This window comes from Tauraco erythrolophus, chromosome 9 (assembly GCF_009769465.1).
Source record: "Tauraco erythrolophus isolate bTauEry1 chromosome 9, bTauEry1.pri, whole genome shotgun sequence".
NCBI lineage: Eukaryota > Metazoa > Chordata > Aves > Musophagiformes > Musophagidae > Tauraco > Tauraco erythrolophus.
In genome coordinates this window covers 19,091,587-19,117,756 of record NC_141473.1, presented here as the reverse complement: position 1 = coordinate 19,117,756, position 26,170 = coordinate 19,091,587, and the positions used below count along the sequence as shown (strand labels likewise).

Sequence of the window (26,170 nt, the reverse complement as noted above, 5' to 3'; positions counted from 1 at the left end):
GTATCTTGTTTTTCAGGAGTGGAAATGAGGAAAAGATGATGTCTCTTCTTACACCATTAAATGTTAACTGTCATGCAAGTGATGGCAGAAAGGTATTTTTGTTTAAAAACTGATATAAAATTATTTCACTCTTACATGTTTCAGTTATTGTTTGACCACATTTTAAGAATGTTAAACATAGAATCTGTTTATTTCTTTAATATATGTGGGAAAATAAGATTGTGCCTCTCTAGCAGCTAGCTGATTTTTTCATTTGTTTGTTTTTTAACCTTAAAAGGACTATGTAGGTATTTCCATCTAGGAGCAATAAACAAACATCTTTTCAACTGGAACTTCTGCTTGACCTTCGTATCTGCAGTGATAAAGAAGGGAGATCTTTTCATAGATTATTGTAGCTATCACAAAGAGGTACCTGCAGGCCCCTTCTTTGCCACACACCCTAGGTAAATTATCCTTGCTGTTGCAGGAGCAAACTATTCATGGCTTTAAGTTTTGGTAAAGAACTACGTGAAAAATGTTCAAGATCTCTGTTCTAAAAAATCCTGACAGTCTCCTAGGTTCAGCCCCTAGCCTACTGAAGGTTCAGACTATTATAGAGTGCGAATTTTTGGCATCCTCATTGTTCTCATTAAGTATGTGTACTCATTCACTTAAGTTTTGTTCAAATGAGTTTTCCTCTTTAAGGCTTTGTGGTAAGATATTGGGATCTCCATAATAGTTACATATCTCTATTTTTCTCATCTTCTGGTTATGAGACTCATCCTCTAGGAACGGTCCAAAGTCAGTTCAGTTGATGGGCTTGTAAATGAATAGGACAAGATATCTCTTCACTAATTTGTGGCTCTGCCCTTGGTGCTGCTGATGGATACGCTTGAGTGGGTTTGCTAGGAAAGATCATAGAGCAGACCTGACCACTCTGCAGAGGGTGAGAATTTAAAAGAGAAGATCGTTGCCTCCACACACCCACTAACTTAGTGCACTCACAGATGTGGATGACAATCTCTGTTGATAATTTCTAAACTTAATCTATTGATTGTCAGGGAGACCTCTTTATAATGTAGCAGTCGTCATTTCTAATAGCCGTCTTATTTCCCCTTTCACAAGGGACATAGTTTGTCCCAGCAAAGCATTTATAGTTATGGTAGGCTAAAAGACAAAAATGGACTGTAGGACTCAAAAATGCATTAAGAGGGCCTTCGTTGCCAGAATGTATTAGTGATGGAGCAAATTCAGTGTTTGTGTTTAAGAGGACTGGGAGAGTAGTCAGTAAACAATGAACATAGTTATGAAATGACTGATTCAAGCACTCTTTTTGAATGTTGAAAGTATTTTAAGGACTTCAGTAATTAGTATTGTTAACAAGTTTTAAAGCAAACAGTTACAAAATCAACCCTTGGTTTAGTGTAACTGATTACTTCTACATTCTGTCATTTCAGTCTACTCCTTTACATTTAGCAGCTGGGTACAACCGTGTAAAAATAGTACAGCTCTTGCTGCAGCATGGGGCTGATGTACATGCTAAGGATAAAGGGTAAGTTCATTTTTCCTTTTTTTCAGAATAAACAGAATTTGTTAAAAATCGAGATGCAGTGAAGAATAGTAATACTATTTTAACCATGAAGAATTTTTTTACTTGAGAGCGTTATGCTGTCTTTAACCTTTCTGTTATGACAAAATGCAAAGTGTACAGGCTTGAGACTTGTGAATCAGTAGAATCCAAATTATGCTGACCATAGAACATACTACCTTTTAGGTATCACTGGCCAAATTATTATCTCTTGTTCCATAAAATGCCTTCATACACGACTGTGAGTTCAGCAAATATTTAGATGATTAACTCAGTCTTAATTTTCTTTCTACTTTTAAGCTTCTGTGCTTCTTTTTGCAAAGAATATGATAAAAATTGAAGACTTGTTTTCCAGAGGTTTTATTTGGACTACGTTTTCAAACATTTGGTTGTTATGTCAGGAAACTTAGTGAAATGTAGACATGCCAAGTTTAGTTACATAAAATATAACGAAAAAACCTAGTTTTAAAATGTGTATTTGTGTACATTAAAGATTATGAAAAACAAACTCTTATTCTTCCGTTTTTCCTAGGATCTCTTTGCAGCTACATAAGTAGCTGCCTGATCAGACAGCTTTAATTGTCCTCTTGTGATTGGATTTCACTTTCGTCGTTTCTCCCTTACCAGCCCACAGTGAAAGAATTCCCTTTGGGCAGTTTCTCGTTTGCTCCTAAGACCACTGGGTTTGAAAGAGTATGAAGCTGGCTTTAAAACCTCTGTAGTCCTGCTGTTACTGTAGAATATTGTACAGCTAAACATTAGCCAGTAAGACTTTTTAGTTTCCAAGGGAGAAGTAATGTTACAGAAATGTTCTTGTGAAAAAGGAAATAATTACTGTCCCTCCTGAAAATCAGCGGCCGATAGTTCTTCCTGCTTAGGGTTCCGAGTCTGAGCAGAACCATTTCGTTTGCAGTAAGATGGTGTAATTAATTTCTCATCTTTTTATTATTTTGAACGTTTATTGTTCTGAAAAATGCTGACAGGATTTTCTGGGTTCTTCTCCGGCTTCGTATTTCCCCTCAACTTCATTTGAACATCTGTGATATTGTTTTTGTTAAATGCTCAAGGTGCAGCATAGTGGCATTTGCAATGTTATAGATGCATTTGGAATTCAAATATGCATACTAAGATAATCATCCTTCCCTTTTCTCTCCAATATAGAGATTTGGTGCCACTTCACAATGCCTGTTCCTATGGTCATTATGAAGTAACAGAGCTTCTAGTAAAGGTTGGTCTTTAAAGAGATTGAATTACATATTACTAAATAAGAACAGTTTATAATAGACTAATGCAAGTTGGATTTTTTTTTTTTTATTTTGTACTTTGACTTACAAAACTTAAAGAATGATAGATGCCTTTTGCTCTACAAGTTAGTGATTATTAAGCTGCAGCTACAGAATCTTCTGCTGGCAAGGAAGCTGTTTCCTTATAAATGCGCTTTGTATTTTTAACTCTATCTGCTCCAAAGTTGAATGGTTTCGTACTACCAAGTAAGTACTTCTAATCTCAACCTTCCCACCCTTACACAAAAAAAATACTAAAACTGAGCAATATTGTGAGTTTGACAATAAAAAAATATTTCAGAAGACAGAGTATTAAGGAGTTCTTGAAAAGAATAGTGGTAAATATCATAAATGTTTTAAAATTAAAGAGTAATCAGTCTCTTGAGGGAATGAACTTTACAACATCGATTCTGGCCCTGAATTGTATCCTTCACCCCAAAGCAAGAAAAACATACGAATTTTCCTAACGTGAGTGAACTCTCAGAAATGAATTGGTTTATCTGGATTATGTTAATCTTGAAGCTAAAGTATGATGCACGTTAAACTAGTGGCTTGAAGATGTGGCCTGCAAAAATCTGAGAGTGTTGTCCACCAAAGGACTTTTGAACTATGCCCGTTCTCAGCTGCTACAGCAAGTCATGATCATTACAACAGCTGGGGGTGTTCTATTAGATAACTCTAGATGTTTGGATGCTCAGGGAATGGCTGTTACCGTTATATTCTGCATGTCTCAGTCCTCACTAATTCCATGTGTCTTTCTATTTGTTTAGCAAAAATTAAGTAAAAAATTATTGAAATAAGCATATATTGCAGTAAGTACAAATAGTCAAGATTTTTTTTTTAGTTCAGAGATCAATTATAAAGTGAATCGTTAAGAGTTGTGGTACTACAAAAAAAAAGCTTCTTGTCTAGACACTACTGCATTTCTTAACTGTTAAGCTAGAGCTGTGTTCTGTGCTCGCAGCCCAGAAAGCCAACTTTATCCTGGGCTGCATCCAAAGAAGTGTGGCCAGCAGATCAAGGGAGGTGATTCTGCCCCTCTACTCTGCTCTCGTGAGACCCCACCTGCAGTTCTGTATTCAGCTCTGGGGCCTTCAACATAAGAACATGGACCTGTCAGAGCAGGTCCAGAGGAGGGCCATGAAGATGATCTGAGGACTGGAGCACTTGTCCTCTGAAGACAGGCTGAGAGAATTGGGGCTGTTCAGCTTGGAGAAGAGTTGACTCTGGGGAGACGTTATAGAAGCCTTCCAGTACCTAAAGGGGGCCTATAAGAAAGCGAGAGAGAGACTATTTTTTGCAAGGACATGTAGTGATAGGACAAGGGGCAATGGCTTTAAACTGAAAGAGGGGAGATTTAGACTAGATCTAAGGAAGAAATTTTTTACGATGAGGGTGGTGAAACCCTGGAACAGGTTACCCAAAGAAGTTGTGGATGCTCCGTCCCTGGAAGTGTTCAAGGCCAGGTTGGATGAGGCTTTAACAGGAGCAACGGGAAAAAGCATGTCCTATCAGACTTGCTTACAAACAGAACTCCAAGTGCGTGCAGAATGTTACCGGCAAAGAATTACACTGATATCAATAATTCAAGAATATTACTTGCAGAACCTTGTACTTAAATGTTTTGAACTGAAGTCAACTTTGAGTGCTTATCTCCTTCTAGGTATCTTGGGGACTGTTCACAGAACATGTATTTATCTTAGTGCAACTGTTCACTCTAGACTTTTTCTAGATCAACAAGAAACAGAGGCTTGTTCAAAGGTGATTTGGAGTATATTAGGAATTAGACTCTTTCTCTGATTTGACCTGTAGCAGAGCTGCTTTCCTTTTAAGAGATGCTGGAGAAAGCCTAAAGGAGGCTAGCCTGCCTTTGGCTGCTTTGAATGTACCTGTGAGACACTAGGCGATTAAAAACTGCAATGTGCTGAAATGTGTTATATTGAAGATGAATGAGTGGAGAATGTCTTGCATAGAGTTTGCATATGAACATTGATTTTTATTTTAACAGTCTACTGCATTGAAACTAATGACAGAAGTCTTTTTCTAATGATCTGGTTTTGATATTGCATCTTTTTTACCCCTTTGCCTTTCAAGCATGGAGCATGTGTGAATGCAATGGATCTGTGGCAATTCACCCCTCTGCATGAAGCAGCTTCTAAGAACAGGGTGGAAGTATGTTCTCTTTTGTTAAGTTATGGTGCTGACCCAACGCTGTTGAACTGTCACAACAAAAGCACCATTGATTTGGCTCCAACACCCCAATTGAAAGAACGATTAGCATGTAAGTATAAAGTGAGACCAGTTTTACAGTTATAGATTGTAACGTGTACTTAAATTCCCTAGACAGTGACCTGTCAGAAATCAGATTTGGAAAACGCTTACGCCAAGCAATTGTGCAATGTTAAACAGTACGCTTCACTGTTTATATTTTGAGATTGCTAGATTTTTCTGAATGTAGGCATTTAAAATAATTTTATTGTCAGTTTTATAGTCATGTGGTTGTGACGGGTTTTGTACATTTTCTTCCGTGAATACACGCTTTCCCTCACGACCTTGCCAGTACACTTTCATTTTCCACACTTGCTCTTGTCATTGCATCGAGACTGTTGAAAGTCATTTTTATTCCACTGTGTTTTCTTTGAAGAAAAACCATAACTGTTTGGAATGTTAAATATGTTTGAGTATGCCACAAACGCTGAAAGTTCAAAGAAATTGATGAAAGACATTGATTATTTTTTTTTTTGTGTGTGTGTCCAGAAAACAGAAGGAGTGGGAAAGAATGCCCTCAAATTCTGTCCTTTAGTGGTCAAACAATAACTTTCTGGGATGTGTACAAAAATTATCAGTAAATGCTACGTTAAACTTTGTGTTAGCATCTAGAAATGATTTTCCAAAGACAGGTCAGAAGTAGAGTTTTATATTTGCTTGAATTGGCACATATGTGAAGAGGTGAACCTAGAACAGTGGTGAGTGAAATAGATCTTGTTCAGCCAGTTTAAATGTCTGTGGCTTTGGTTTAGAAACAAAGCACATTCCTGTAGTGTTTTGACTTAGCTAACAAGTTCTGTCAAGTGATGTAAAAGCTTAATGCTTGCACTATGGTCTGCTGAATAAAATGAATATTTTTACCTAACTGAAAGAAACAATGCTCTTGATCCCTCTTAACGAGTTAAGAAGTGTAACCTTCTGGTATGTATTTCTTTCTTTTTAAAGATGAATTCAAAGGTCACTCACTGCTACAGGCTGCAAGAGAATCGGATGTAGCTCGTATAAAGAAACATCTTTCTTTGGAGACAGTGAACTTCAAGCATCCTCAAACACATGAGACAGCATTGGTAATATCTCAGGATTTATTAATTATTTTGCATATATTGTAGCACACTTAAGCATACTAGGTAATAGTTTAGAACTAAAAATTTCAATGTCAAACGATGTAATTCAGACCAACCTAGAATATCCGGTTTCTAGTTAAACAAGTAACATTGATTAATATTTTGTTCTTAAGATTAATGTTAAGACTAATCTAAATTGCCTGTTTAATTTAGGTTGTCTAAATGACTGTTTTTCTGTGGAATGGTCTAGTTTTAAGCAACAGCAAGCTATGTATGTTAGCTTTGTTTGTAAAGCCTGAAGGTTTCCAGCAATTATTGGAGGGGGAGCTCTGGAACATACCAGAGTAAATCCAAAAGCCCATGTGGAATCTCCTGAACTAATAAGCTTCTACATGTTGGCTTTTCTTTTTTCTGTTGACTTTGCACACAACCAACTGTTAACTGCCAGCTGATCTGCAAACAGTAAAACCTGTATATTGATAGCTAGTTGTTAATGCTATGATTTTTAATGTTCTCAGCACTGTGCTGCTGCATCTCCATATCCTAAGAGAAAACAAGTATGTGAATTGCTGCTGAGGAAAGGAGCAAACATCAACGAAAAAACAAAAGAGTGAGTGGTTACAAATGAATACTCTTAAGTGCTTGTTTAGAAGATTTTGCAAACTACTCTTTGAATTATTCTTTCTTTCTTTTTTTTTTTAAAAAAAAAAAGCTTCTTGACTCCTCTGCATGTGGCATCAGAAAAGGCTCATAATGATGTTGTTGAAGTAGTTGTGAAACATGAAGCTAAGGTATGAATTACTGTTCATACTTTTTTTCATTGAGGTTTACCTACTGTACAGATTTTCATACTATGAGAACGGACAGCTGAGTAGACAGTGTTTCCTAAAATAATTCATTTTGGAAGGCTGTAGATTTATACACTTCAGGTATAGGCCATCAATCCATCAGTACACTGCTATACATTGAGGCATCATCGTTGTTTTGGTCCTATTGTATAAGAAGCGCCGCTGTAGTTCTTCTCATTGTTAACTGAAAGCTCACAGAGTCTTATTTGGTGCTTCATTGTCCAGCAGTAGTGATGAAACACTGAAGGAAAAAAAAAAAAAGTAGAGGATATATACAAACAAGGACAAGCTAGACTGAACCGTATAGCAGGTAGACTTTACGTGATGTTGTGTGCAGCAAAAATGCCATTGAAAGCAAAATGTTAAATCGTAACATAGTGTTTAGTTCAAATTTCCACAGAAAGTGAAAAGGAGATTCTCTGTAATACTTGAATCCTCCAAAACTGAATAGAATCTCTCTCTCATGGAAGTTTGATAACAGCCTGACTGCTGTGAAGTTTCCAAAGCAGTGATCAAAACCAGAGGAACAGTAGGGAATACAAGCCACCTTTGGGCGCGGAGTTTTAAAGTGTTAAATACACCTTGACTGAAACACATAAAAAGTCCTCAATCTGAAAAACCACTATAAACCAGTGCAGATAAAAGCTGTTCTGCGTGTTGGCACTGAGGATTTGTGCTGCCATGAGCAAAATAACAGCCTGTATGTGGTAAAATTGCTGTAACTGTTTGTTTACAGTGGATTATTCAGCTGCCTCTAAAAGGGGGCTATTCTTCCTCAGTAAACGTAGTTATAACTTTATGAACTGCTTTTGTTTAAATTTTATCTTTTGAAATGTCATGACCTTTGGAAGTATGCTGAAACTGTTCTTTTAATTAAAGTGAGAAAAATACTTGTGAAACTCTCCCAGTCAGCAATGAGAACAGCTTTAATATTAAGTTTTGTTGGTGGTATTTCTCATCTATGTTATTTTTAGGTTAATGCATTAGATAATCTTGGCCAGACCTCTCTCCATAGAGCAGCACATTGCGGTCATCTTCAGACGTGCAGGTTGCTGTTGAGTTCTGGATGTGATCCTTCCATTGTGTCTCTGCAGGGCTTTACAGCCTTACAAATGGGGACTGAAAGTGTGCAACAGCTACTACAAGGTACAACGGATTTATTCAAGATACGCTTCTGAAGTAATGTGTGCTTCATTTAATTGCCATTCCAAGTGCTGTCAAGAAATAATAGTGAACACAAGTCAAAAAAAAAAAAGTAGTACTTTCTACAGAAGACAGTACTGGGTTGTGCAGTTCTTATTCCATAAACATGTGCATAGGGAGAGTGCCTGCTCTAGGTGTAGTTAACAATATCATTTACTCTCCAGTATGCAGCTACACAGATTGTCAGAGATGCTCAGAATGTTTCATGATATAGCCACCTGGAATAATTTCGGAAAAATCTTGGCATAGGGAGGGGGGAATCTGGTAAGTAGAAAATGAGTTTCAAAGCAAAAAATGGCTGCTTTGCATTTGTGAGCAGAGGCAACAGGGTATATGGATTTCCAAGAGTAAGGTTTGGACATTTTACACATAGGTAAGCTTCTTGATGCAGTCTAATTCTGAAACTCAAATAAGAATGTTTAGTTGGTTCCACAGTTCTCAAAAGTAATAGGAAGCACCTTGCTAAAGGCCACTTTGCAAACACTGTTAAAGCTAATAGCTACACAGTTGTAGATAGTAAGAAAAGACAAAACTTACCTATAATTGTGTAACTTTTTTTAAAGGGAAATCTTTGAAATACTCAAATCCTGTCTTAACAAATTTCTTCAACTATATACACTTACCTGTCATGCAACCTTATTTATTTTGCAGAAGGTATCCCATTAGGTAATTCTGATGCAGATCGACAGTTGCTGGAGGCTGCAAAGGCTGGAGATGTGGATACTGTAAAAGTAAGCTTAAACCTGTCCTAAAAATGAGAGGGAATTGTATCCCAACCTATAATTTCTCAAAACAAGCAATCAAACAACCCTTCACTGATTGCTTTAGAGTTGTGATCTCTCTCCTACAACCTTTATATTGCACAAATATTACAGATGACAAAATGTAATGTTCACCACCTCCAGTGGTTCGTCTTATATAGAAAACGCAAATAAGAAGTTACAGGTGTGGATTTGGGAGAAGGGAGCATTTAATTTTTTTTTTTCTTGTGACATGATCTGTGAAAAGTAAAGGTTTTATGTATAAATAAATGAGTAAGTAAACTTTTTAATGAAAGCAGTTTTTCAAAATTAGATGTGTATAACAACATTGTATGACTAAATTTTTTGATTTGGAGTATTTTAATACTTTAGAGTGCCAACACTATATATAGTGATGTATGTTTTGTTTTGGGATTTTACAGAAACTATGCACGATTCAAAGTGTGAACTGCAGAGATATTGAAGGACGTCAGTCTACACCACTTCATTTTGCAGCTGGATACAATAGGGTGTCTGTTGTTGAATATCTTCTTCAGCATGGAGCTGATGTGCATGCAAAAGATAAGGGGTAAATACTCAAATGTATGTTTTCTTGGCCATTGTAATTGCTGATGTCTGTCAGCTCTTGAATATTGCTAGCTGATAAGCATCCCATCTTTCTTCAGACACTCAGTTTTTGTATTTTAATGGGAAGTTCTATTAGAATGAAGATGTTCAGAATATCCACAAAAGCATTTTGCGTCAAGAATTTGTCTGGCCCTGTGTTTTTACTTCTCTTCAGTGCCACTGCTGATTGCATTTTTACCACTTTGACAGTAGACTATTGTAGAAAGCATAAAAAAAAAAAAATTTTGTTCTGGTTCAATTGTTGAAGATGCATTGTGTTTTAAGTCTATGTCACTTTGAAAAAAGACTCAATTTTTAAAGAGAATTTTTCTCTTTTTTTGATTATTTCCAGAGGACTTGTCCCTTTACATAATGCTTGCTCGTATGGTCACTATGAAGTTGCAGAACTGCTGGTTAAACATGGTGCAGTTGTCAATGTAGCTGACTTGTGGAAATTCACTCCCTTGCATGAAGCTGCGGCAAAAGGAAAATACGAGATTTGCAAACTGCTGTTACAGGTATTACGTACGTTGGAGAGAGGTTACTTTCTTTTCTCTCTTGTTCAGTTTGAAACGTGATTGGGCTGCTTTGACAAATTGATCTGTGTTTTGTGGTTTCTACATGATTATAGTGAAATGTACCTTTTCAGTAAAAGGGATACTATTAGCAACTATGTTGTCCTTTCTCATGCCATAAGTGGAAGGCGCTCTCTGAAGCATTCAAATATGTGTCAGAATATTTGCTCAATAAGGCATAAGATGCCTAAGATGCAATGTTTTTATTCTACTTACATACTTACCAGCTGGTTTTGATGTGTACAGCATGGAGCTGACCCAACGAAGAAAAACAGAGATGGAAATACTCCTCTAGACCTTGTTAAAGATGGTGATACTGATATTCAAGACCTACTTAGAGGAGATGCAGCTCTACTAGATGCTGCAAAGAAAGGCTGTTTGGCCCGAGTGAAAAAGCTGTGTTCACCTGACAATGTCAACTGTCGAGACACGCAAGGACGGCATTCAACACCACTACATTTAGCAGGTCAGTGTTTTAGTTAGCAGGTTTGATCAGAGTTGCTGTGGCTGAACTTTTTATGTCTAGGAAGTTTAAAGTGTAGCCTCAAGCGATAGGATTCTGTATTTTCTCCTGAAAAAAAAAAAAAAGTATTTTATGCATTTTAATCTTACATTCCTCTTCTAAACTGTTTAACTCTAGTGACTTTAATTTCCGATTCTCTCTAGCCAAAGAGGATCTTTTATTGTTTATTGACAAAAGTTTTAAAACCAAATACCCTTAAGTGGGGTGGTAATACATAATACAGTCTTCACTGGGAATGACATCTTAACTTTCAAGTAATTGAAGTGAATTACCACTTCTCTACAGCCTGTCGAGGATGTTTTTTTAATATGTTCTATTTATTCTGTCCTTTTGCAACCTTCCAGCTGGTTACAACAATTTGGAGGTTGCAGAGTACCTATTACAGCATGGAGCAGATGTGAATGCACAGGATAAAGGAGGTTTGATTCCTCTGCATAATGCGGCATCTTATGGGGTAAATATCTCCAACTTTGAGGCTTTGTTTATTTTAAAAATAAGTAAATAAAAGTGGTATATTTAATTGACAGTATTGTTAGCCAATACTCTCTAGAATGCTTTTGCCATTGAGTTGTAATGTAACCTTATTTGTAAAACGCAAAAAAAAAAAAAAATTCTGTCATAGTCAGTTAATAGTATAGGTGAAGATTCCTTAGAATTTGTAAAATCATGGTTGGAATTTACAGAGTTGAGTTTTCTGAACATAAACACTTAGGAAGCCAGCAGTTTGAAAGATGTTCCATAAAATGCATTTCCTTACCTGTGCTGGTCAAATTTTATCAGCAGGGTCTCGTTTTCACTTATGTGGCTGATGTTGAGACACTGATTGTTTTTGTGGGCTTCCTGGATCTTTGTGCATTGATCAAGTCTTTAATCTGAACAGTTGGGAGTACTTCCAAACAGGAAGTTCAAATTCAGGCTTTTTTCCTTCAGATTCCCCTGGACGTGGGGTTCTGTTGTCGTCTGTCCTATTTTCACAAAAGAAGAAATCTTAGCTGTTTACTGGTATGTTACATGTGAGGAAGAATACACCTTGTCTTAATGCCTTTTTTAAAATCATAATTAAAAAGTAAATGTATTCTAAGGAAATTCAGAATGAGGATTACAAAGAACTGTCAATAATAGTTCTGAGTTAGTTTAATACACTGGTACCTTGGAATTTAACAGGTGTTTTTATTTTTCAGCATGTTGATGTAGCAGCTTTACTCATAAAGTATAATGCATGTGTGAATGCTACAGACAAATGGGCTTTCACACCTCTGCATGAAGCAGCCCAGAAAGGAAGGACACAGCTTTGTGCCTTGTTACTGGCGCATGGGGCTGATCCTACTCTGAAAAACCAAGAAGGACAAACACCATTGGACCTGGTCACTGTAAGTGATGAGGCTTTTCTTGGGAAGTCTCTACTTACCTGCCATTTGTGGCAGCTCGACTGAAAACTATCCTTTTAAAAAAAACAGTAATACAGCAATTTCTGCAAAATTTTAAATACTGTGATTTCTCTGGTGTTTATACAAGCCTGGTAAGGAAAGTCAGTAGAGCCTTTATAAACCTTTAAATGTTTTCTTGATCAGCCTTCTTATTTAAGGATGGAGTGGGGAAAAAAAACTAACAAACAACAAAAGGAATACATGCTTCTAATTTGATGCTTTTAATTTGGTTCTTTATAGTTTGACTAATACAAAAATTGAGGCAATAAAATGTAAGCAAACTTTGTAGCAACATAAATTCAGGAAACTATCTGGGTGTTAAGTTTTCAAGTGTGTTTTTTTCTAAGTATTGTAATACGATTCAATGCTACACTCAGAGTACTGTTCTGTTTTACAAATTCTGCTTGCCAGTAGAAGCTCTTGTTCGTTTTTCCTAGAAAATGAATTCTATTTAACTGTCCCTGAAGTTTTTTAGAAATATTGAAGTCTTTACTTTTTGTCTCACTACAGTTTTTATTTATAAACATTTTACAGTTTCGTGTATGCTGTTGGCACAAAAGGCCATTTGTAAACTGCATTGTAAAATGCATATTTTTCCAGTACACATTTATTTATTTTGCAGTATGCTTGAGAAGTCTGGAATAATGATAATGCATTCTAGGAAAAAACATGTAAAAATGTTCCTCTGTTTTAATAAGTTGTTTTCTGCTATTTAGGCAGATGATGTCAGCGCATTATTGACAGCAGCAATGCCTCCTTCCGCCTTACCGACCTGCTACAAACCTCAAGTTATAAGTGTGTCTCAGACTACAGGTTCTGCAGCTGATTCCCTGTCTTCTGTTCCATCCAGTCCATCGAGTCTGTCAGCTGCAAGTAGTCTTGACAACTTGTCGGGTAGTTTTTCTGAACTTCCTTCTGTTGTTGGTACAAACAGTGCAGAGGGAGCTACTGTTCTGGAGAAGAAAGAAGGTGAGGTTTTCTCGGTTAGGTACCATATGGTAAAAAGAATTCAGAAGTGTGAAGTTTGCCACACATACACACAGTTACTATGACATACGCAGTATCCCTATTCCTTATGATGTTAATGAGGAACAGAAGTCTAAAAGTCTTGTAATATAAGATTTTAGTACTTTGCCCTTACAGAATCTTTAAAACGTTCCTTTTTTGCTGTACAGAAACAAAACAGTGGACTGTGTTTTAAAAGAGAAGTCAAATGAAATTCGGCTCCATACCAAGCAGAATTTTACTACAAACTTTTATCTAGTTTCTAAGAGGCTATTCTTAGATCAGATATCTTGAAAAGGCCATTTCTGTAATGTTGTAGTTCTCCAGATATTTTCTATTTGAATATGCAGTTCTGGTAGCTAGTTACTTATCTTGTGGAAGCACAAAGACTGCTCTTGGGAGGGGTAGAAATCTTAGAGTACTAGGGTAGATTAAGTAATAGTTGCCACTGGTTAGTAATACAGGTATTTATTCCCCATCTTCAGAAGACCAGGAATTTCTGTCTCTCTGTTATTGCCACAGGCAGTGTGAGGGTGTCTATGCTTTACTGTACAATACATGTATGAATGTTCATTGTGAGTTTTTCTTCTTACTCAGTTTCAGGTGTAGATTTTAGCATAAATCAATTTGTGCGGAACCTTGGCCTTGAACATCTAATTGACATCTTTGAGAGAGAACAGGTAAGTAGCTATATTCATTTCCAGATAGTCAGCTAGAAAGCAAGGGAATAAATACTGATGGTGTAGAATAACAGTGAGATTTTAAATGAGTGAATATCAGAAGGAGTGGAATGAAGGAAAGGAGTGTAACTGGATTTTTTAAATTGATATATGATATAAATAAATCTTAAAATGTATGTATATATAAAATACTGAGGGCAATAATGTCTGTATCAGTTTGAGAGTGTAGGCATTTTTCCTTTCAGTGGTATAAATGCAGTAAATACATAGTCAGTAATTTCTGGTTTTGTATCTATCGGCTTGAATACGTCTATGAAATTGTATTTCTCAATACAAGTTACACGATTGTAGTTTGTAGCGTATTTATTTAAAGACAAAAGTTTGGAGAAAACGATTGAGTACAAGTAGAGTACGAGAATAATATGCTAAAGTCTCCAGTGTTCATGTTCTTTTCATACTTACTTTTATTTCAATTATTGTGAGGCATATTTTCACTGGCAGGCAACTGTTTTAGTCTGTTTATGGTGGTGTACGAAAAAATGATGTTGCTTTCATTATAGATAACACTGGATGTATTGGTTGAAATGGGACACAAAGAATTGAAGGAAATTGGAATTAATGCTTATGGCCATAGGCATAAAATCATTAAAGGAGTTGAAAGACTTATTTCTGGACAGCAAGGTATATGCTTGTTTCAAATTAAGTATGTAACACTGCCTTTATAGAATGTGTTTTTACAAACGCTTTTAGGTTATTCCAAATCATATTTCATTAAAAAGAATTGGTAATAAAACTTGTCCTAGAAAATAGCACTTCAAAAGATAAGAATGTCTTCTGACTTGAAATACGAGCACTTTTATTTGTGCTGTGAATTACTGTGAATCTTGCCTTTCAGTTCTCTAATTGGTTTTTTTCTTTGTGATCACTATTTTGTGTTTACTTAGGTGAAGTGTAAATCTAGTGCAAAATTATTGTAAGCTTTTTGAGGTAGTGAGTATTTTTCTTCATCAGAGCACTCTGGAGTCCAGAGCACATTCTCTGTTGATAGGTTAGGGCCTGTTATGTACTGTTCCATTGGGTTCTGCAAAAGAATACTGCGTTTGTTCTCAGAAAGCCAGCTGAAATTCTTAGTCTATATCTAAAGTATATGTATCTTAGTTCTTTTGTCAGCTCTTTCTGCATGATGCACAGGAAAAATATTCCTACTGAAGTAGCACTTCAAGTCAGTTCTCTTCTTCCCGATGCCGTTGCTGTCAGTAGTCATGCAGTGTGTTTCACTGCCTAGAGTTGAAATGAACTCTTAAGTAAGCAACTGCTTACGTATAGTTTCCCTGTGATGCACATTAACATGCTGAGCTAAGCACAGATAAATGGGTTAGTGTGTCTGAAATGTTTATTCTTGTTGAAAGGATGATTTATCAGTATCCACAGATCCGTGAAAATGCCATTGATCTGCATCCAGATCCAGCTGCTGTGCTTCTTATGGCATTTGTAGTGTATGCATGGTAATATATGAGTAGAGGTTTTAAACAGAGATGCTGAAAAACTTTGTTTGAAACTAATGAAATGATTTGAGGGATCACATTTGACATCCACGAGCGTGTATGTGGCTGATAGAAGGCAATTAAAGTCATTGGTAATCTCTGCCTTCCTTAGCAGCTAACCTCTTCATCTTGTAAACTGAGTTTTGAGAAAATGGTCTCTTTAAAAAGAAAAATCTCTTACTGGTTATCATTTCAAATCAACAGTCTTAAAGCAGTTTCTGAAACTGTTGTTGTGTGTGTTATATTCACAGGACTTAACCCATACCTGACTCTAAATAATTCTGGTAGTGGAACTATTCTCATTGATCTTTCCACTGAAGATAAGGAATTTCAATCGGTAGAAGAAGAGGTATGCCCTTCTTTGTAATCTCTTAGTATTTCTGTTGTTTCTACTAAAGAAGTAGATAAAGAAATATTGCTAGATGATTTAACAGTGCAATAAACGTCTCTAAGCCCAAGAAAAACTTGCATAAGGATACTTGAAATTTCCATCTTTGACTGCGCCACTTATATAATCTATGCTCATGACAGCTGTAATTTTTTTCTTACATATGTTATTACTGCTCGTAGTATTTTTAGAACCTCTGCTACATAGAAAAGCTCTTTGATATAATGCGTAGATTCTGTGCTACTGATTGCCTGTCTATTATACACAGTTTTAAGTCACTTCCTTCCAAAATGTCATAATCACACAGGACAAAATTCTGAAGAAACTATTCAAATAGATTAGTGACAATCTTTCAATTTGAAAACTACACCATGGACTATTCAGGATATGTTGGGTTTTTTTAAATCATTAAACCTGTTCATGTGCATCCACAAAATCTGGCATTACTTAACATACAGTCATTGCCTAAAAATTTCTTGCATGATTTTTTTTTGGTTTTTTTTAAGACAGAATTAGTTCTTTCGATTATTTGACTGTATGAAGGATATGTGTTTTAAATGTGTCCTGAAACAATGTGATCCTCCTTAAAATTCTCAATCTTCAGATGCAGAGTACTGTCCGGGAGCATAGAGACGGAGGGCATGCTGGTGGAGTCTTCAATAGATACAACATCTTAAAGGTAGCTGTTGTGTTTTTATGGTCGATGGTTATACCTTTAGAGGTATAAATGTTCTATATAATATAAAATGTTCTGCATTTGTTTGTTCAGTTCCATAATGTGATATATTGTTCTGAGACATGCACAGGAAAAAGATCATCTTTCAGCGAAATTCAAAGAATAAAATTATATAGAAAAACTGCTTATGGGTTAATGGGCATTAAGGAATTTTATGAGAAATTGGCATAGAAGGACCTCACAGAAAACTGCAGAATGTTTGAAGAAAGAGATGAAAACAAAGAATCATAGAATCATAGAACCGTTAGGGCTGGAAGGGACCTTCAAAGGTCATCTAGTCCAACCCCCCTGCAAGGAACAGGGATATCTCCAACTAGATCAGGTTGATCAGGGCCTCATCCAACCGGGCCTTGAACGTCTCCAGGGATGGAGCATCCACCACCTCTCTGGGCAACCTGTTCCAGTGTTCTACAACTCTCATGGTAAAAAATTTTTTCCTAATATCCAACCTGAATCTACCTCCCTCTATTTTAAAACCATTACCCCTTGTCCTATCACAACTGGCCCTCCTGAACAGCCTCTCCCCATCTTTCTTGTAGGCCCCCTTGAGGTACTGGAAGACCGCTATAAGGTCACCCCGGAGCCTCCTCTTCTCCAGGCTGAACAGCCCCAACTCTTTCAGCCTGTCCTCATAGGAAAGGTGCTCCAGCCCTCTTATCATCTTCATGGCCCTCCTCTGGACCCTCTCCAACTGGTCCATGTCCTTCTTGTGTTGGGGACTCCAGAACTGGACGCAATACTCCAAGTGAGGTCTCACGAGGGCAGAGTAGAGGGGGAGAATCACCTCCCTCGACCTGCTGGCCACGCTCCTCTTGATGCAGCCCAGGACGCGGTTGGCCTTCTGGGCCGCAAGAGCACATTGCCGGCTCATATTGAGCTTCTCGTCCACCAGTACTCCCAAGTCCTTCTCCTCAGGGCTGCTCTCGATCCATTCACCACCCAGTCTGTAATTGTGCCTGGGATTGCCATGACCCAGATGTAGGACCTTGCACTTGGCCTGGTTAAACTTCATGAGGTTGGTACGGGCCCACCTCTCCAGCCTGTCGAGGTCCCTCTGGATGGCATCCCTCCCTTCCAGCGTGTCAACGGCACCACACAGCTTGGTGTCATCAGCGAACTTGCTGAGGGTGCACTCCATGCCACTGTCCACGTCACCGACAAAGATGATATTTCTGTTGAGGGAATAGCAGGGAAAAAAAAAACAGCAGGAAGTGAAAGCAAAACTCCTGAAACGTGAAAGCAAGGGTACCTATTTTGACTTAATTTAACGCCAAAGAAGCTTAAAACACCAGGCAGCATACAGCCTTGCTTCAAATAATTTAGTGAAATTTTGGTTTGCCTTTTTATTTTCCCCCTGAAGAAATTATCATTTTCATTAAAATGATAAGAGATTTTGATTTGCAAGTAAGTACTACTAAGCTTTGTTCTGAATTGATGTTACAGTTTCGTCAGTAGAATTGATAAGCTATATCTACACACATGAGGCTTTGCTAATGTCCAGCATACCTCTGCAGAGAGTGCATAACTTAACTTTCTTTTAGAAGCGTTCTAAAAGTCTTCATGGAAAACACTTAATTTACTAGGTGATCCTTATACTAGTGGTTTGGCATCAAGCTATGTTTGGAGTGACACCCAAGCAGAATTGTGATTAAGCTTGCTAAATTTAAATTAAGAAGTATTGCTCAACAGATGTTTAAAATGAATTGATATTTAATTAAGTATGTAATTATGATTTGCCTAAATTATGCTACAACAATCAACTTCTGCAGGATAAGTTAGAGAATTTGTGTTTCATTGAGTCTAAGGAAAGTATTCTTAAGTGGCAGTGTAACTGTACTGTGGTATAGCTGCTATAGGTTAAATATCTGTCAAGTAAAGCAAACAAGTTTTCAGTTTCAGGGTGGAACTTACGTTTTGACTGTTTCAGATTCAGAAAGTGTGCAACAAAAAACTATGGGAAAGATATACTCACAGGAGGAAAGAGGTCTCTGAAGAGAATCATAACCATGCTAATGAAAGGATGCTGTTTCATGGTGAGATATTGAAATACACCGTATGAACATGTTTCACCATCAGCACTCGTCTATTGTGAGATTTGTACTGGCTTAAAGTAAATTTTCTCAGTGGAAATAGGTCCTAGGTTTTATGTGAGTTTTAGATGAACAAGTGTTTGTATACATCACAATGGGGACATAAAACGCACCGCATCTTTCTTCTGAAATTTGCATCTCCTTGTCTCTCCCTGAAGGAGACTTCAAAGTTCTAAGTGAAACCATTTAACAATTAGGAATGGAGATTAAGAGGTGTGCCTTGTCCTTGATTAAGCTGCTAATTCTGTTTTATGAGCTTAATGACAAAAATTATTAAGCGTCAAACTTTATTCTGCTATGGGTTGGTTTGGGTGGGGTTTTTTTTGTTTTGTTCTTTTTATAATTTGATAAGTTAGTTCTTGTTCATCATTCCAAAAAAGATAGCTTATAATTAGCAAATCAAAGCCAATTGACAACTCTCCTCTGCACACATGTGTACTTTGTCCTGACAAGCAAATTGAGCAAGTTCGTGTTACATCCTTACAATCAAAACTACATAGGTCACAACATAATACATTGATGTTGGAAGCAGCAGTAACAGTAATTAACTGCTTGCCCAAACTTGTAGATATCTAAATCCTGTCTTTTGACTGTAAGGGGAAACGGCCTCTTAATGGAATGACCTGTCTTTAAAGGGAAGTCTTTTAAATTAGTTATAGAATAACAAAATTATCCCTGAAACAAAGCAATTAATGCCTTATGAGTGTTCTTTTTTTTTTTAAGTGTTTAGTTTATGTATTTTTTTAAAATTGTTAACATATGTCTTTAACTATGTATACCACTTGCAGAAGATGACGAGCAATTGTCGTAGGTTTTTCTTGTTCTCATCTGGAATGTTCTTCTGCTTCATATATGGTTTTATCATCTTTAAGCTGGAGGATAAGGCTTTGAATTATTTTCACTATAATTCCCAGTGTAACTCCAAAATGCCGTGTTCTCTTAGAACAGCTTTTCTCTAAAGGTGCCTTCATATTTCTATATACTGTTATAAAAATCCTTACTAAAAAACCTGCACTTTTTATGAAAAATTAATGGGTATCAGGTGTCTTGAGATGCAGAATCCAATCAGGATTTGTGTAGTAATGTATTCAATGAATCTTGGTTAGAATTAAGCTCTGCCAAAGGGAGGGCAGATTCGTAGAGCCTTCTCCTGCAGTGAGAGTTGTCTCAGATGTTATCCTTTGTAAATCTTTGTTTAAAATGTACACTTACCACCTACTGTCATTTGTATAATACCTCTAGCAAATTGACTGTTAAATCTGAGGTCAGAATTTCTGGAGACTAATATCCTTGTATGTGTAGAAAAACCATATCAAAAAAAAAAAGTTGGGAATGGATGATTGAATTGTGACACATACCAAAACCTGTATACTGTATTTTCAATATTTTACTTCCTTTCTCGTAGGCTCCCCATTTGTGAATGCAATCATTCACAAAGGCTTTGATGAGAGACATGCCTATATAGGTGGCATGTTTGGAGCTGGGATTTATTTTGCTGAAAATTCTTCCAAAAGCAATCAATATGTGTATGGAATTGGAGGTGGCACTGGATGTCCAGTTCACAAAGATAGATCTTGTTATGTTTGCCACAGGTAAGTCATTGAAAAGAATCTGATTTTTGCCTTTGTGTATTGTGTTATAGACCATCAAGTCAGCAGAGTCTCTCTCTGAAGAAATATTCGCTTGGTAACCAAACCTTCTCAGCACTCTATATGTTGGGCCTAATAGAGACTTTCAGAAAACTTTGATGTTTTAAGTCTTAGAGAACCCTTAACCATTGTCAGTGCAGTTAACCAAACCTTTGCCCTTAAGTTACCATAAAAATCAGACTTAGGTAGCCAGAGAGTGAAGAGGATCTGCCAGGCTTGAGTGAAAGGTGCAGCAGTATGAGGATTTAGTCCATTTCCTGTTGAAGGGAAAGGAGAAATTCAGTAATATTCAGATGCTGTATTTCTTTGAGGAGGATGTACTTTGTAACATCCAGGGAGTCCCCATCCCTGGATGTGTTTAAGAAAAGGGTGGATGAACTACTTAAGGATATGGTTTAATGGGAGATTAGAGACGGTTGGACTGATGATCTCTAAGGTCTTTTCCAACCTAGAAATCTATGAAATCTATGAACAGTCAGCCTCCATGTCACTGCTGCTTCACATGCTGAAATACAGGTGTCGATTTGTGGATTTTCTACCACTGAGTTCTTAAATCCACTTTTCTGCAGAACACCTGTTATGTCTTCTTGAGACCATCAGTTCAGAATATGAATTGCTCCTTCTTCATGGAGTTAATTGTGGTAGTGGCCATTGTTTCAACCAGGACAATGTTTTGTGTGTTTGTGTGCATACTGTTTTGCAGTGGTGTAACAGGGATAAGGTCATTCTTCTAGTTTCGTTCATTGAGTCTCTGACCCTTTTAATATTCCTTACTCTTTTCTGGCACTCTCAAATAAAGAGAATAATCTAGAGTTAGAGAGGATGTCAGAGTCTTTTCATGCTTTCTGAAGTTCTGAATAAAAAGTTTTTTCAATTTGTCTTGTGTGAAGAGTTAGAAAAACAAAAGTTTTGGCTGAGCAAAATGGTGTATAACATCGATCTTCAGAAATGCTCAGGTTCCATTGCCATTGCAGAAGTACTTATGCAAATAAATTAGTACCCTTGTTCTGCTTTTTTATAGTGAACACAACGTAACATACTGACATAATATGAGGTATTTCATGTTGACCTAGAGTTTGCACTTGGCCTTGATGTCGGTTTGGCTGTTAGAGACAATACTAGTGTTAGAACACGAGTGAATTATGTTGTTAGTAGAGGTGATGGGGGAGGAGCACCCTCAGAAAACTTTTTTAAAAAAACAAAAACATTAAAAAAAAAAAAAAAGTACTGACAATCTTTGAGTACATTGTTAAGTATGCTTTTTCCAGTAATTAAGATAAGCATTTTTTATGTTATTACCAACCCTTTCCTCAGGCTAACGAGCTTTTCCAAAGAGAGTGAAATTTCGTCCTTCAAAACAGAACTTCAGAATTTTGTGAAACTGGCTTTAAAGTTCCACTGTTTTTCTCAAGTAAAAGTTTCAAATTATGAAGATAGTCTTTCTGGAGCTTCACAAGCATTTTCTGTTCATGGTTCTTTTTCCCTTTTAACACAGGCAATTGCTGTTTTGTCGTGTAACACTGGGCAAGTCTTTCCTGCAGTTCAGTGCTATGAAAATGGCTCATTCTCCCCCAGGACATCACTCAGTTACTGGGCGACCCAGTGTAAATGGATTGGCATTGGCAGAATATGTCATTTACAGAGGGGAGCAGGTAAATAGCTTTTTGGTTTGGTTTCTCTTTTCTTTGGTTGTTTTTTTTTTTTTAAAGGCATGTCATGTGTTGGGATTTCTCTTACTGTTGAGGTGCTAGGACTTACTTTTGTCTTAAAACAAACTCCATCTGTCATTGCAGGTAAAAGGACCCGTGTTTCCTGAATGTTCCATACATTTTGCCTTTGACATTGTGCCTTTTTTTCTTTGGCATAAATACTTTTTTCTCTTCTCTAGCAAACATCCCGAATTTATCGGGAAAATGAAATCATAATAAAGAATGTGTGTGTAACTCTTTCAGGCTTATCCAGAATACTTGATTACTTACCAGATTATGAAACCCGAAGCCACCACTGAAGCTTAAGACGAATTACTTGTGGGAAACCGTCAGACTTTGGATGTGAAGATACCAGTGGCTGCCATCCTGTTAATTACAATGAGTTGTTGAAAAACTTTCATCTGCAGGTGGTGTGGTAGCAAATGTGAACAAAATATACCGTTTGTGACTTGATAAAGCTTTAATAATGTACAGTATGTTTTTCTAAAATTTCAGAAATGTCCTCTTTTTCAGCACTTTAACAGATACCATTCCAGGCATAAACTGGGGTTTGGCTGTACTAAATTATAATCAAAAGTTAACTTGAAACAATGATTTTATACAATACTGCATTGAAATTTAGCATAAATTGTAATGCTCTATACAGGAATTCGTTTTACTAATATTGTGTTCTTTAAAACACTGCATTTACACTGAAAACGTTTTCATTTGTAAAACTGTAAATAAGACCTTTTGTACTCGCCTGGTATTTATTTACATTGCTTTGTAATATAAGTGTTTTAGAACTGCAACCTTGTACAAAATGTTTTTTCCAGATGTTTGTTGATCTGAGTTTTCTCATGCACGATAGATTTGAAAAGCCAATTTTTTTCAGGGTTTATCACTTATTTGTGAGGGAGAAGGCAAATTTTATCTGAAGAGGTTTAGAAATATCCAACTCTAGATTGAATACACGAATTTTTGTTCTGTATTTTTATTTATGAAATATACATTCCTGAGAATGATGGGCTATGAAAATAGAATGTTCCAGCTGAATACTGAAGTGGTTTTCCACCTACTTCCTAGAGTTGCATATTTTATTTCTGTAAAATGTCTTCTGAAGTTTTTTATTTAACTATAGGTATAGTTAACCTGTATCCTCACTTCAAGGCTAGTAGACCTTGCAAGTTACAGTTTTAATAAATTATTTTCTTTGAATGTAGTTCGAAAATTAACCTCAAGGAGGTCTTTCTTGAGTTCCTCTTGCTTACATTTAAGCCGGGAAGTTAAGTAGTTTATTCTTAATATGAGGGCAAACAACTTGGCCTTTTTTGTATGCTTATTTTGGTTAGTTAATCTACCTGTTGATGCCCTCAAGATACGAGTATTGCTAGGTGGAAATGTTAAAAACCATCCTGTCATCTCCTGTGTTTCTTCCATGTTAACGTTCAAGCAGTAATTGAAGCAGGTGCATAGAAGTGCGTTTATCCACGGTGCTTTTGGCTGAGTGGAGCTGGTCGGGGTGCAAGGTCCAGCTCCCTGTGCTCAGCCGGCTGGGCGAGGAGTGCGTAAGTGGGATGCGGAGCACTTTCACAGCAGCAGCTGCCTTGGGTAGCCCTGATCAGACCACTTGGGTGGAGGAAGAGTACAAAAAGTGCAACCTCCTGTTCAAGTCTCTTTCGGGGTTACTGAACGCAGCGATCAGTTCAGTCTGCCCTGTCATCTCTCTCTGGTATGTTCTGCTTCTCTTCCATCTGCAGTTTTTACATACATATTTCAAAAATATGTAAATACAAACTATAGTTCATTTGGGGTTGTTAAAGTGGTTAGGAGTATATTTTAGTTGTTTTATGTTTCTACATACAGGACACTGTCCCAGAAGACAATTTGTTTGCAGGGCATGTTATCATACCATGGTTTTAAATGTAGTAACTGCTCAAGATAATGAAATCGTCTTGCTGATGTAGTGGTTATGTGATTATGCTCCATGTAAAAATGTATTGAACTTTACCCACTTATGTGGGGAATCTGAATAATAAGATTGCATAACTCTTGCAGAAAGTAATATTGGCTATGAATAAAAAAGGCTTTGATTTTTAGGTACCTTCTCCCAGCATGTTGCCTGTTCCTTAGGTATAGTAATGCTGGAATTGGTGTTCATGCAAAATCTGTCAAGTATGTTGAAAATCTTTTTGTTATTGCTAAAATGCTTCATTCTCTATGAACGATCACTTAATGTCTTGTAAAATGTTGTGGTATGATAGCATTTTAAGTGGTACCACAATGTTGGTTTTGTCTGTTTGGGGATTTTTTGAGCTATTTTTTTTTTTGCATGACATACCTTGCACTCTGAAGATGGAAGCTGTAATGATTTGATAATACTGACTATTGAGGTGAACCTTTAATCTCTTGTGCAATTAGTTCTGCTTTCTTCATCTTGAACTGTGTTTACATGTACTGTATAACATTCCATATCCGTTTAACACTAAATAAATTTAATTCACTGGTTTTCTGGTAGCATGGGAGTAATTACAGTATGTCAACACGTTGTTTTAAATGTAAGCATGCACAGTACTATAACAAACTACATGATTAGAGGGGAAATTAATTGCATTAATTAGAAGAGCTTTTAATGTGGATGAAAAACTGTAAATACTGTGGAAGCTTGTGGTTTGGTATATAGCTAACAGCTTTAGCTACCAGTGAAAATGTTTTAATAATAAATCCAGAAGTAAGCTTCAATACATGCATTTTAAACTCATTATATATGATCCAAAGCTGATGAAGAAAACTGCCGTACGTTGGTTTTGTAAAATGTAAAGTAACCTGAAAATTCTTACCTTTCAGATAACTGTGTAAGTAGCCGTATGATACAGAATTTTATTTCAGTAGGACCACTTACATGGTAGGAGGTTTCCAAAACCAAACTTGTATAGGAGATTTAAATAGATATGAGCACTAGAGGGCAGGAAAGCAAGTGTTTAGTAAGATCAAGGGTGATGAAAATCTTTGAAGTATCTAGTACTTCTAATAAAATTGCTTCTGAAAATTCCACCATTATAAGTTGTAAAATACTGAAATTTTCCGTTCTGCATTATTTTTTTTAAACTAAGTAATTAGTATAAAAATAACTGCTACAGCTAGGCAAATTGAAAATGTTAGGATTTTTTCTTAAAAACTCTACTCATACCTTAGACCTTAGTTCTTAGAAATTAAAAAAATAATTTAGCCAGATTCTTCTGTCATATATAACTGAAAAACTTAAGATTATCTGTGCAGTGCGTGTTCAAGAGGTATGTTGGAGCTAATTTTTAATGGAAATAACTGTGTATAAAAGGAGTTGCCCTTGTCTCTTCTACCCTGAACTTGCTCAGTAAACACTGTGCTGTGTTTATATGTGTGTGTGTATATGTGTGTGTGTATATGAGTACACACACACACTTAATCACTTTCACTCACTTTATTCACCAAGAAGCTGAGAAAAAGTAAAAAAGTTACTTTTCCAGCAGACCACCATTGTCAGTGAGGGTGCTGCAGCCTAGGAGCCATTTCCCCTTCTGCCCATCTCCTGAACTTTATGTAATAAACCATTTTTTTCCTGGGAACAACAACAGAATCCTATGGGTTCTTGCCTTATACTTTTTTACTGAAAGGCAGAAAGGCTGGATTTGTACTCGTCTAGTGCAACAATACAGCAAAGACTGCTTTCTCACCTTTAGTGAACTGGAAAACTAGATTGCTTGAGGTATCCCCCTCTGGGGTTCTTGGGGTTGTGCTTTTCCTGCACCCACTGAAGTTGCAGTAGGAGGTGGAGGTAGTGTCAGCAAGGGAAGTGCTGTCATCAAGGGTGTGGAGAGAGGCATGTGCCTCTCTTTGCCCTTTTCCTGTGAGCATAAGCAGTGGTCCTTCTGAGAGTATGAAGGGGTTTCTTCCCTCTGCCTGTGGCTCACTAGATCAGAAAAAGCTTCAGGTAGCCAGAACAGAATGCAAGATAAAAAGAAAAAGCATGCAGATGACTGGTTTAAAGCTTAACATGTTCTCCCCTAAAAAGGGGCAAGGTTGGTAACTGAGAGGAGACAGACAGGAGGAGGGAGATAAAAGAATTAACAACCTGTAAAGAAAGAAAGGCAAGTTCTATAAGCACTTTGAAGTTATGGTAGGAATAACTAATATAATTATTAGGAATGGCCAAGATAATCATCGTACATCAACTTCCCAACTTATGTTTGAGTTAAAACAGCAAACAAGCGTTGAGGTGTATGTTT

The 26,170-nt window shown here is 36.8% G+C and overlaps 1 protein-coding gene across 1 annotated transcript in view; it reads left to right on the top strand.

Annotated features, from left to right (window-relative positions):
* The window catches only part of TNKS2 (tankyrase 2), a 32,446-nt gene extending 8,034 nt beyond the window's left edge, over nt 1-24,412 (top strand). The window contains exons 5-27 of the mRNA XM_086616242.1: nt 17-92; nt 1,437-1,531; nt 2,729-2,795; nt 4,945-5,131; nt 6,064-6,185; nt 6,701-6,792; nt 6,895-6,973; nt 8,005-8,176; nt 8,885-8,964; nt 9,417-9,562; nt 9,953-10,118; nt 10,422-10,641; nt 11,043-11,152; nt 11,880-12,068; nt 12,842-13,094; nt 13,728-13,810; nt 14,371-14,491; nt 15,606-15,703; nt 16,347-16,421; nt 18,406-18,511; nt 19,974-20,160; nt 21,713-21,869; nt 22,170-24,412. Of these exons, the coding sequence (XP_086472368.1) occupies nt 17-92; nt 1,437-1,531; nt 2,729-2,795; nt 4,945-5,131; nt 6,064-6,185; nt 6,701-6,792; nt 6,895-6,973; nt 8,005-8,176; nt 8,885-8,964; nt 9,417-9,562; nt 9,953-10,118; nt 10,422-10,641; nt 11,043-11,152; nt 11,880-12,068; nt 12,842-13,094; nt 13,728-13,810; nt 14,371-14,491; nt 15,606-15,703; nt 16,347-16,421; nt 18,406-18,511; nt 19,974-20,160; nt 21,713-21,869; nt 22,170-22,232 (2,944 nt within the window). The 3' untranslated portion in view covers nt 22,233-24,412. The remainder of the gene's footprint in view (nt 1-16; nt 93-1,436; nt 1,532-2,728; nt 2,796-4,944; nt 5,132-6,063; nt 6,186-6,700; nt 6,793-6,894; nt 6,974-8,004; nt 8,177-8,884; nt 8,965-9,416; nt 9,563-9,952; nt 10,119-10,421; nt 10,642-11,042; nt 11,153-11,879; nt 12,069-12,841; nt 13,095-13,727; nt 13,811-14,370; nt 14,492-15,605; nt 15,704-16,346; nt 16,422-18,405; nt 18,512-19,973; nt 20,161-21,712; nt 21,870-22,169) is intronic.
* Nucleotides 24,413-26,170: the final 1,758 nt, after the last annotated feature.